Source organism: Lithobates pipiens, unplaced genomic scaffold, assembly GCF_037356315.1.
Source record: "Lithobates pipiens isolate NorthernLeopardFrog02 unplaced genomic scaffold, aLitPip1_a1.2 Scaffold_19, whole genome shotgun sequence".
Classification (NCBI taxonomy): domain Eukaryota; kingdom Metazoa; phylum Chordata; class Amphibia; order Anura; family Ranidae; genus Lithobates; species Lithobates pipiens.
In genome coordinates this window covers 235,161,709-235,175,027 of record NW_027507764.1, presented here as the reverse complement: position 1 = coordinate 235,175,027, position 13,319 = coordinate 235,161,709, and the positions used below count along the sequence as shown (strand labels likewise).

The 13,319-nt window shown below is 41.7% G+C and overlaps 1 protein-coding gene across 1 annotated transcript in view; it reads right to left on the bottom strand.

Annotated features, from left to right (window-relative positions):
* Window positions 1–13,319, bottom strand: part of ADCY1 (adenylate cyclase 1) — a 550,492-nt gene that overhangs the window by 326,392 nt on the left and 210,781 nt on the right. The window contains exon 5 of the mRNA XM_077491793.1: window positions 1,299–1,426. Within this exon, the coding sequence (XP_077347919.1) occupies window positions 1,299–1,426 (128 nt within the window). The remainder of the gene's footprint in view (window positions 1–1,298; window positions 1,427–13,319) is intronic.

Here is a 13,319-nt window from a genome sequence, read left to right as displayed (position 1 = left end):
GAGGTAAGTTGGTAGGAAGTATGGTGACAGGAGATAGGGTAGTGGGATGCCAGGAACAGGGGGATGATGAGGAGGATTATGATTATGGCAGGGGGTCAGTAGGTGGCATCATATGCCAGATGGCATACATCACATCACTCAGGGCTGTGAAGTCACAGGCGGCTAGCAGCCTTGATTTTCGGGGTGCCCTCGGTCAGGAGGTGACATCAGGGGATGCTGTCAGCCTGTAAGTGTCAGGTAGTACCTTAAAGCTGTGGCAGACTGGCTCCTCGATGATGCGGCAGCTCTGGCAAGTCCTCCATTACAGGCTGATCCATTCTGGAGAGTATAGCAGGGAGCTGCTCAGCTGCTGCATGCAGAAGACTCGCAGAGTGCGCCAAAAGGAGGGAAATACATATAGCCACCCACTGACCTGGGGACCTTGAGCAGTTATCAACTGGTCAGTCCACCCACCCGCCCCAGCTGGGAAAAGTAGTTGCGGACACCGTATTCCACCGCGTTAAAGACAGATCGGGGACACCGTCTGGGGGACATTCCCTCCCGCAACTTAGACAAACTAGGTGGCGGCCGCGAGGCCCCTGGGATCATGAGGCCTTAGGCGACCACCTAATCTGCCTAATTAGAGAGCCGCCTCTGGTTTTAATTATAGCTCTATGCTTCAGGTGTCTTTTTAACAGGATATACTGTAGGCATGCTTTTTTTACTAACTGCAAGATGCTTTCTATTGCCTGGGTCTTAATTTAACTGCAATGTGCTTACTTATCTTTAGTATATATCTAGAGTATGAGCAATTTTAAAATTACCAGTTTAAAGATCACATTTGCAAAAACTATGGTATTTGGATTACCATATGTGGTTAAGTTATGCAAAAATGCAAGGGTCAACTAAAACAAGTCATGTTTTTTTCTAAAATCCTCATGGGACCCTGACAGTGTTATAGGTTTATCCCATTCCCTTTCACGTCTAATGAGCAGCTTGTTCTGCAAATCAATTTGGAAAAAAATATAAGGGAATGAATGTGAAAAAAGGAACTCATACTGAATAATATTACTACACACACTCACTACATACAACTATTAAAGTACAATGATATAGTGGTCCTTTAAAAAGACTCATTGATACATTTAAAATTTATTTTGCCTCCTATATGCAAAATGTGAGCCCTATTTTGCATCAAGCATCATCTCTGTGATATAATTTACAGTTTCTACACTAAAGAAGTGCTTCTGCTGTCTACAAAATAATACCCTACTTCAATGTACAAATCTAGCAGAATCATTGTATATGGTATTACTTACGTAATGGTGTCAATCATATCCAATCCCATTTCAACACAGCAATGTGCATGATCTGTTTTAGGCTGTGTTAACCCAGATACACAGTAGTAACAGTCTCCAAGAATCTTAATTCTTCGACAGTGATTTTCCTGTAACAAATGATACTGGTAATTAACATTTATTAATATGTTTATAGATGGTGTTCAAATGTAATGTTACAGAAGTAATGATATAATATTATTGATAATATATTTTCCTTTTCCTATCACATCTTGTTTTAGCTGTACATTTTTTTTGATTTTCAACTGTATGTATTTGTGTTTAGAAATATCTTATGTGACTGCACTAATTGTGTTTTAATACTCATATAAATCATTACAAATCATATTATTACTTTTCCTAATATTATTATTGTTACAAAAAAAAAAAAAAAAAAAAAAAGAAGAAGAAAAAAGAATGAGCAAAAGAAGAAAAAAAAAAGGAAAGAAGATGAAAGGAGAAAAAAAGAAAGAAGACGGACGAGAAAAGAAGAAACAAGATGACAGCTTTAAGTACTTCACATTAGCTGAGGCCTAAACACCCACCTAGTAGGACTTGAAGAACATGTGAACAGAGGACCAGGTGGTAGACTTGCACACCTGGGAAGCAGATGCTTGATGTTAAAATCCCAGAATAACAACAACCCTGGTGGAATTGGCTCCGATAGAAAAAAGAGGAACACTGACCTTAACATGGAAAAGTATGCATCAAGTGTAAGTATACTATAACCACCTTGGACTTTTAGGGCAGAGAGTAATGTAAGGGTAAATTTCTTTAAAAGGCAGTGACACCACTTTTATTGCATACAAAACATGATAGAAATGTCACACATCACCGCATCGGAGACCCCCCTGTCTGTGGCTCCTAGCTGATCAAGTAGCTTTTTTTGGCGCCAATTGTCCAGCACCTCCCCTATCTGAGGATTGGCACCCTCAGTAGGGAACATTATACACACACACACGCATGCTGGTTAATGTAAGTATTCAAACAGCTATGGGTATACTTTGATATACGGTACTATGTGAAACTAATGGTTTCTTTTACATTATGCATTGCATTGTGATTACCCATGATTATATCAAGAAACTGATCACAGTACAATTTTGGCAGTGCATGGGTATGCTTGACAATATGTGATTTGATTATACAATGTATTTCTGAACAATGTACACGCTTTTTCTTTTTATATATATTGTTTTTATGTATTGTTATTATCTATAGGGCTAAACTCGCCCTTTTTATCATGTTTTGTATTTAATAAAAGTGCCATCACTGCCTTTTAAAGAAATGTACCCTTACATTACTCGCTGGCTTAAAAGTCCAAGGAGGTTATAGTATAGTTGCACTTGATGCATACTTTCCCATGTTTAATTAGGATGTTGGCAGCCCCATACACCCCATATCAACACTATTTCTAGAACTCAGACCCTAAGGGCATGTCCCCTGGAAATGAGTTGCCTGATCCACCTAGTGATAGTGGAGCGTAAAGCAGGATGCCCACTTCCGGGGTCCATTGGCAGGACTCAGGTAGATCTTGATAGCCCTAACCGCTTCTAGGCACTGTAAGGTGCTTTCTTTTGCATGTGTTGGGGAAAGGACAAATAAATGGAAGAACAATGTACACATTTCAGTGGAAAGAAGATAACTTCTTAGATAGGAAAGAAGGCTACATAGTTACATGAGGTTGAAAAGTCCATTAAGTCCAACCTGTGTGTGTGCTTTTATGTCAGTATTACATTGTATATCCCTGTATGTTGTGGTCCACATGCTTACCGCTCTTAAAAGTAAAGGACCCTCTACGCAGTTTAAGGTTAAACTGCTTCTCATCTAATTTTAGCGAATGGCCGCATGTTTTTTTAAATTCCCTTTTATAGTTTTATCCCTATTGTGGAGTCACCAGTACGGTATTTGTACATTGAAATTATATCCCCTCTCAAGAGCCTCTTCTCCAGAGAGAATAATTTCAGTGCTCGTAACCTTTCCTCATAACTAAGGTCCTCCAGTCCCTTTATTAGCTTTGTTGCTCTTCTCTGGACTCTCTCCAGTTCCAGCACATCCTTCCTGAGGACTGGTGCCCAGAATTGGACGGCATACTCCAGGTGCGGCTGGATCAAAGTCTTGTAGAGTGGGCAAATTATTGTTTTATCTCTGGAGTTAATACCCTTTTTAATGCAAGCCGATTCTGTTTGCTTTGCTTGCAGCAGCTTGGCATTGCATGTCATTGCTGAGCCTGTCATCTACTAGGACCCCAAGGTCCTTTTCCATTCCAGATTCCCCCAGAGATACTCCTAGTGAGTAGATTGCATTCATATTTTTGCCACCCAAATGCATTATTTTACATTTTTCCACATTAAAGAGGAAGTAAACCCTGATGGGTTTACTTCCTCTTTGTCTCTCTGCAAAAGTAAAGCATAACGGGCTACTATGCATCGCATAGTAGCCCATTATGTGTCACTTGCCTGACACAGGAGCCAGCGATGTCACAGCTGTCCCCTGTAGTACATGGCGTCCATCTTCTTCTGGGTGTCGCTGCTCCGGCCACTCACAGCGCCGGAGAAGCGATGACGTCACTCCCGCACATGCGCACGGGAGCCGCCACTAACGGCATATCGCCGTTAGCAGCAGCATGCTGCTAAAGGCGGTAGTGCGCCTGCGTGCCGCTGTCTACGGTGCATGCGCCGTAGACAGCAGTGCCTGTCTTTTAGTAAATATCTCCTAAACCATGTAGGTTTAGGAGATATTTCTTGGACCTACAGGTAAGCCTTAATCTAGGCTTTCATGTAGGTCAAAGTGGTTTGTAAGGGTTTACAACCACTTTAAACCTCATTTGCCATGTAGTTGCCCACCACATTCATTTTTTTAGATCTTTTTGCAAGGTTTCCACATCCGGCAGAGAAATGATTACCCTGCTTAGCTTAGTATCGTCCACAAATATTGAGATTGAACTGTTTAGCCCATCCTCCAAGTCATTTATGAATAAATTAAAATTAAATAATAGGATTGGTCCCAGGACAGAACCATGGGGGACCCCACTTTCCACACTGGACCATTCCGAGTACTCCCCATTTATCACTACCCTCTGAAATCGCCTCTATAGTCAGTTTTCAATTCATGTACTCACCCTATGGTCCATGCCGACAGACCTTCGTTTTTACAGTAAATGTTTATGGGGAACTGTATCAACTGCCTTTGCAAAATCCAGATACACCGTGTCTACGGGCCTTCCTTTATCTAGATGGCAGTCAGTAGACTGTTCATAAAACTTAGGAACAATGGTGTGGCAATTACTTAACTGAGTTCCTTAAGGACCCTCGAGTGCAAGCCATTTGGTCCCGATGACTTATTAATGTTACGTTTTTCAAATTCATTTCTAATTCTATCCACTGTTAGCCATGAGGGTGCTTCCTGTCACATGTCATGAGAATAAACATTGCAGTTTTGGTTACTGAAGCCCCCCCTTTCCCTCGTGAAGGCTGAGGAGAAGAATAAATTCAATACCTTTGCTATCTCTCTATCCTTAGTAACCAGATTTCCTTCATTATTCTTTATGGAACCAATGTGATCTGAACTCCCTTTTTTCCTATTTTTATATACTTAAATAATTACTTTAGATTTTTTTTTACTCTCCCTGCTTTGTGCCTTTCATGTTCTATCTTAGCCGCCCTGATTGCACCCTTACATTTCTTGTTGCATTCATTGTAAAGTTGGAATGCTGGTGATGATCCCTCAGCCTTGTATTTTTTAAAGGCCTTCTCCTTTGCTTTTATATGCATTTTTACATTGGAGTTAAGCCACCAAGGACTTTTATCAGGTCTTTTAAATATATTTACCATTGGGATGCACTGATTAATACCCTTATTTAATATGCTCTTAAAGTATACCCTTTTTTCTCTGTGTTCTTTGTTCCTAAGATTTTATCCCATTTAGTATCTTATAGCAAGGATCGTAGTTTAGGGAAGTTGGCTCTTTTGAAACTCAGTGTCTTTGTATTCCCCTTATGTTTCCTATTTGTATAATTTATTAATTGATTCCTAAATTGGCCCGTATTTCCACATCCGTGATCAGGTCTGTATTGTTGGTAATCAGTAGGGCTAGTAACGCTTTGTTTCTTGTTGGTGCATTTACTATCTGATCCATGAAATTGGCCTGCAAGAAATTTAGGAAATGAGGAGCTTTAGATGAATGTGCGGTTCCTTCCACCCATGTCTGGAAAATTAAAATTTCCCATTTTAAATTACACTTCCCATCCTTGCCACTAATCCAAATTGTGATAGAAGGTCCACCTCCCCCTCCTACTTCTGGTTAGGGGGCCTATAGCATATGTCCTGTATTACTTTCCCCTTAGTTTCCTCCCTTTGTTGCTCTGCCCATAAGGATTCCACCTCCTCCCTTGCTCCATTAGTGATGTCGTCTCTCTCATTCACTTGTACATAATTTTTTGATATACAAGCATACCCCTCCCCTTTTTTACCCTCTCCATCTCTGCGATATAAGGAATACCGTTGGATGGTTGCCAGCCAATCATGAGAGCTGTTAAACCAAGTCTATGAAATTCCTACAAAATCTAAATCCTCCTTGTACAACAGTAGCTCTAGTTCTCCCATCTTGTTCACCAGACTCCTGCCACTGGTGAACATGCTACATAGTTTAGACCGGAAGCATACTATCTCCTTATTGGGTGTTTTGAGGTTGCAAATGGGACTTGTTACTGTACTTACCTCAGGTTTAGGTTCTTTAGTCAACCTACCACTAATGTCCCCAATACTATCCTCTGGAATTTGTTCCGCGCTGACTATCCCTACCTCTGGATTGAATAGAAACCTTGAAACCATTGTCCAAAAAAAGCTGGTACAATCACTACTTTCTCACGGTTTTAGGTTTTCTGGGGCTGTTGATAACATCTAACTTTTTCATCATCCATTAGTGGCTACAGCTTTTTTTGTTTCTGCCTTATAATTTCAGTAAGTAGGCTCTCTTTTTTTTTTTACATACCTAGCCAATAAAAGTACATCCATCTTTACACACTTAGTGGCCTTATCCTGCCTTTTAGACATCTGTACCCCTGTACTGCCTATGGCGGTATCCCACCTGGTGGTGGGAGGTTCTGGAGCCCCTGTGCCTACCCCCAAGCTTTGCTAATGGACGCCCTATGATCTGTCATGTTGATATGAGCATGTTCATACAATTATGGGAATTATTATCATATATTATGCTTTGTTTTTGATGTTTTGATATTATTTTTAATACATAGCTCTGCCCTACTACTTTATTGGGTCCTGAGGAAATCTAGAATTGGTGAAATGTTGACCTGACAGTCGCAAGCATACAGACTCTAAATCTACATTTACTACCTAGCTGTATATGCCATGTATAGACTTACGGTGTTTCTAGTAGGCCATTTTTGTGCCAATATTTGAATCCAGTTGAGGCTACTTATGGCGATGTTTAAAACATTTATAATAAATGTATTATGTTTTATACTTTGTGTGGTCACCCATATTGAGCCTATAAAGTCTGATCTTCTCAGGTGCTAGAGATAGCCCTTTTTTTCAAGCGGAGATAGAAACTGTGTTTTCTCTTTAAAAAGACAGATTGGATCCAGAGGCGTGGGATATCTTGGATCCGGACTCCCCACACCTAGGAGTAGGGGTGCCTCTTTATTGTGAGGAGGACCTCTGGGCAGGCTTGGTGGACCTGGTAGTAAAGGGCCTGCAAAGGAAGGGGGTGCCAAGCCTTGGTTTGGAAGAATACACTCTGGGAGAGTAAAAATAACTCTTGTACCGAGAAGCAGTAGCCATAGGAATGGGAGACTTGGGCTTCTTCTTGAGGGTTAAAAGCATATTTTGTCCATTAACTTCCCCCAACCAGGCATTCACCATCAAAATAAATGCGTAGTAGACACCTTTTACAAGAAAGTTCAACAGAGCAAGCTTTAAGGCACAATATCCTGCTCATATGCACACAGGATAAGGGGCAATGAAAAAACCTAACAAATTACATGCTCTATAGCAGGGATCTCCAAACTACAGCCCTCCAGCTGTTGCGGAACTACATGTCCCATTAGGCATTGTGAAACTCTGACATTTATAGACATGACTAGGCATAATGGTAATTTTAGTTCCTGAACAACTGGAGGGCCATAGTTTGGAGAGCCCGCTCTAAAGCAGGAATATGCAATTATCAGACCTCTAGCTGTTGCAGAACTACAAGTCCCATGAGGCATGGCAAGACTCTGACACAAACATGACACCCAGAGGCAGAAGGGGCATGATGGGACTTGTTATTTTGCAACAACTGGAGGTCCGCTAATTGCATATCCTTGCTCTAGAGCATCGACATAAAACAACAATGCTGATGTCATCCGTTGTGATTGTTCTAAGAGAGCAGGATCCTCAAAGGCAGGTTCATGTTCTCAATTCAAATGTCCTGTCCAGTATGCAATAGTCTGGCAAATGGACATAGCAGCAATAGCTGACTGCCAAGCAGGACTTGCAAGGACAAACAAGGCCTTTTAAAAGGGTTCCAGACACCTATGAACAGAATCCTTAAATGAGGGAACATCCTCAAAAGGAACTCTAGGATGTTTACTGGGAACTGAAATGTAGGATCCACCACTGGAAGATTCCGTTTTTAAAATGCTTCTGCATGATTCCCATTATATTTGCTACTGCCTCCCAAAAACTTAAATATCTTGGGATATACTATAGGGTTAATTGAGAATGAAGAAGAAAAGTAAGCATTACAGGCTCACAAAATAATCTCATCCAAAAATTCTGATAAACGTAACCATATGTACATCCATCACAGAACATATTTAGCATCAGTAAACCTTTTAAATATGATCTCTCTCGCAATCCATTATGCCCAAAATGCCAGGGCGCCATAGGTACACTATGGCAATGTGTCTCAACTCCAGTCCTCAAGTTCCCCCAACAGGTCATGCTTTCAGGATTTCCCTCAGATTAAACAGCCGTGGTAATTACTAAGGCAGTGAAACTGATCAAATCACCTGTGCAAAATAATGGAAAGCCTGAAAACATGACCTGTTGGGGGTATTTGAGGACTGGCCTTGAGAAACCTTGCACTATGGCATATGCTTTGGGACAGTCTGATTATCCAGGCACACTGTAAACAAGTAGTTTAATTCTTCTATGTTATGATGGGGTTGTCTGCCTCCCTTTATCTGAAATTATTACGTAGATTTACTAAAATGGTTTCACTCAGAATCTGGTGCAGCTTATGCACGGTAGCCAATCAGCTTCTAACCTTAGTTTGTTCAATTAAAGTGATTGTAAAGCTTTGTTTTTTTTTTAAACAACAAACATGTTCATACTTACCTCTGTATGTATGTAAGGGTTTTGCATAGAGTGGCCCCTATCCTCCTTTACCGGGGTCTCCCCACAGTGCTCCTGGCTCCTCCTCTTCTTGAGTGCCCTCATAGAGAGCCGCATTTCATGGGGCACTCATGCGTGTGCACTCCCACAGACACAGACAGCAGGACTCGGCCCCACCCCCTGGCTCCCATGTCACTGGATTTGACTGACAGCTGTGAGAGTCAATGGCTCCTGCTGCTATAAATCTATCCAATGAGGACCCGAGACAGAGGATGGAGCTGCTGTGCTTGCCCTGGCCACTGGAGCGATTGGGTTCAGGGTTTAGAATGAGGATTTACAACTCCTTTAAGCTTAGGCAATACAACATGGAAGCAAGCCTGATTTTGCACCCTCCAGCTTTAGTAAATAAACCCCTACGTCTCTTGGGTATAATGAAAAACTTTGTGAAATTCTCCAGGTGACATTGTTTACGGCAAGAAAAGGTGATTGCCAAAAAAAGAATGCCAGCACTGTCCCCAACAATAGCACAATGGGTGGTAATGTAATGCAATGCTAATATTCCATACAAAATATCTCCATACCTATAGGGGCTGCCCATCTTCATATCATATAGGACAGGTGGTTAGATCATGGTTTTAAATGTGTAGACCTCAAGTTATAGTCCCTGTTCTTCCCTCATGAGTTGGACTTAATGCCCACTTCCTGCAGTTTTGAGGTTTATATAATCCAAGTTATCAACATACACTACTCAAAAAGGGGGCCAATGTCAGATTCACATCTAGTGTAGAGCAATGATGGTCCATGATGCTATAGAGATTAGGATTATATGGCCATGTATATACTTGAGTTAGTATTTCCTACCCCATTTACCCCTTTATTGCAGGTTATGTCATTTTATCTAAGGCTCTGGCTGGAATCATTTTATACCGATCCTTTACAGGCAGCAGGAGAGTATTCCGCCTTACAGTCATCTCCCTTCTTGGCCTCAAGACCCAGTAACTCCTCTACAATGACTCATCTACATGCATTATAAGTTGTTTAGGAGGGTGAGGGTGCTACCCAACTTTTACTTCTTCAGCATTCCCAGAGCCTTTGTATTTTTCTTGGCAACACAAGGCCCAGTGGAGACAGCCAATTTAAGACAACCCTCCATGAGTGCCATTTTTTGTTTAAATGGAAAATTGAAACCCGGAGGAGGGATCCACCTAACCCACCACATCGCTAGCTAGTGAAAACTGGCCGGGGAAAGCTGAAGGGATTAGAAGATGGTAGCGTTTCACTTCCCCATGCAACCCCAGTATGGCGGTAAGTGCCCTCAATCAGTGGTACTGCTGCTTGAGACTGTAATGTTTGGCTAACCCCTTGAAGAGTTTGAGGGTCCCTGGAAGCCTGGTTGTGGCTCGTGTGCTGTCCCTGGTGCCACAGGCCCCTCTTTGTTGGAAGAGGGGTTTATTTGTTTTTGTGTTTGTCCATTTATGGGCCTGAGTAAACCTATTCTGCTTGAAATTTTAGATCTGTATTTTTTCAGGATCTCTAGGTAAGCAGGAAATTATGCTTGCACCATGGGTTCTTTTAGAGTGTCCCAGCTACTTAACTATTTATGCAACTGAAACACCCTATATAAATTGCTCCTCACACTAGACATATGGGCTTGTTTCTTAAAAAATGCAGCCCCCAGGAGCTATCCTTAGCTCAAAGGATTTTTTAAAATGTAGGACCATAAATAATGGGACCCTACTTTCAAAGTTATAAGTATTCATTTATGAGTATTCTGTACTGCACATTTAGAGTGGCTTCACACTGCCCTGCTGCTCTTTTGCAAAAGCACAGCTCACCCATGGTTTTCATGCAGGTTAGCTGTGCTTTCCCATAGGTTTCTACAATGTCCTGTGCTTTTTGTGCGGTTGCTGAAACTGCTCCAAAACCACAGGACCTCATTGAAGTCTATGGGAAGCCTAGCTAATCTGCACAAAAACCATGGGTTAATTGCCCTTTGGAAAAAGTGCAGTGGGGTAGTGTGTAATTGCTGTGGTAAGGTAAGGGGGTTTATGTGCAATTTACTGCCACCATGAGTGTGGGTTATTAGTTACAGCTGTGGGCTAAACTAAGAAATATGAACTGTGGGCATATTCAATGTTCTTTAAGTCCAAATAGTACACTAGTTATTATTTGTGTCCTCATTCTAAATAGAATTAGTCATTGGCTTGCTCAAAGTACCTCAGAATAGACATGAGGCAGTGCTGCTCCCCCAAATTTAGCCCAGTTGCGACTTTTTATTAACAAGAAGGGTCAGTATTGGACAAGGCAAAGGAAAAGGTTCACTTTATTGTGCTCCTTCACAGCCCAACATGCTTACCTTTCCTTCCCTCCCTCACTGCTCCATTCAATCTGAATCAAAGAAAGGTAGCCTATTTCGTTTAAGCTTACAGGGGGTTGAGAACTTTTTAACCCTGTGTGACAGTGCTGGGTCAAAAGCCAAACACCAGGCTGACAGGCTGAATGAGTCAAATGATCCTCCATACCTGAAAGCATAACATCCATTCTCAACAGTTGAAAAGAGCGGTGGGAAAATTAAGTAAAGATAAGTATATGCTGCTGGAAACAGGGGCATTTAAAAAAAAAAAAGTTTTCCCAATCCTTTCGCGGCGCCAGCACACCCTGTCCTCACTACCAGGGGTGTTGGGACTGGAACCGTGCAAGAGGCCACCCTCAGCATTTCGGACTCCGCTGTAAGGTATGTGACATCCTCACAGGCTTTGGCCTTTGTCTGTCCTGACCTGGACAAGTGCGAAGTGATGTGCCCCTCACAGCTCCCTTCACATTCTGAACCCCTTGGTAATATTGGGGCCACTGACCTCTAACTGGCTCTAAAGCTAGTTTCACACTGGGGCATTGCATGCACTGGCGGTAAAGGGCCGCAGCAGCAGCGCTTTGCGCACGGTTTTAACGCTTTTTCGGCTTCTAGCGAGGGTTAAAACTGCCCCGATATCAGCCGCATAGTGCAGCTAAAACTACAGTAAAGCGCCGCTAAATATAGCGGCCCTTTACCGCCAGTGCATGCCCATTGTTTTCTATGGGAAGGGGTGCTTTAGCAGCGGTAAATACACCGGTAAATACACCGCTCCTACAGCGCTCCAAAGATGCCGCTTGAAGGACTTTTTTGACCGTCCTGCAAGCGCACTGCTCCAGTATGAAAGCTTTGCAGGCGCTATTTTTAGCGCTGTAGCGCCTGCAAAGTGCCCCAGTGTGAAAGGGGCCTAACATAAACCCAGCATACACCTGCATCACTAGTGTGCATGTTTCCTGCTAAGTCTGGCCTAGACTGCCATTCTAAGCAATAGCACAGGCTCGACCTGCCACAATATATATATATATATATATATATATATATATATATATATATATATATATATATATATATATATATATATATATATATATACACACACACACACACACACACACACACATATATATATATATATATATATATATATATATATATATATGTATGAAAGACATACATGTATTTTATTCAGATTATATGTGATAGACCAACACAAAGTGGCACATAATTGTGAAGTGGGAGGAAAATGATAAATGGTTTTCAACATTTTCTACAAATAAATATCTGAAACATGTGGCATGCATCTGTATTCAGCCCCCTTTACTCTGATACCTTTAACTAAATTCTAGTGGAGACAATTGCCTTCAGAAGTCATCTAATTGATAAATAGGGTCCATCTGTGTGTAATTTAATCCCAGTATAAATAAGGCTTTTCTGAAAAGCCCCCAGATGAACCTAAGTGAGCAAACAGCATCATGAAGGCCAAGGAACATGCCAGACACATCAGGGATAAAGTTGTGGAGAAGTTTAAAGCAGGGTTAGGTTATAAAATAATGCGCCACGCGTTGAACATCTCACAGAGCACTGTTCAATCCATCATCCATAAATGGAAAGAGTATGGCACAAATGCAAACCTACTAAGACATGGCCATCCACCTAAACTGACAGGCCGGGCAATGAGAGCAATAATTAGAGAAGAGAGGGGGGGAGTATAGTGGTGCTTGGAGAGAGACATATGGGTGGGAAACAAAACTATAGGTAAAGGTGGTTGTGATAATAAAATCCAGTGGTTAGGGGTGGCTTGGATCCTGGGAAAGTTCAGTTCAGGCTTGAATGGGTTAGGAACAAGTTTGATGGGTTAAAGATGTAAATAGTGCTCTAGAGGTGCAGCCAGCTGTGGAAGAGGAAGCAGCTCTGTAGATATATAATGTGAAGAACAGTGGCGCTCATCTGAGTGCAGTATATTAAAATGATTAATGATGAGTTTATTAAGATAAAAATTAAAATCAGAATTAACTCACAGGGTAATTACGGGTTAAAAAGGCTAGTCACATGGGAAGGCTCGGTGTGTAGTTCTGATTCAGTTAGCTGGCGGTGTGGGGGTTCTGCTGCTGTCTTGCTAGCTGCAGGGGTTGCCAAGGTTTCCAAAGTCAAACTGGCAGTCATTTCCCGTCAGCTGTGACGTCACTGGATATGGGACACAGGGCCAGCAGGCGTGCGTTCAGAGCATGCGTGCTCCTTCTCCAGGCTATGAATCACAGCCTGAAGATATTTTTTATCCTAATAAACTCATTATTTAACGTTTTAATATACTGCACTCAG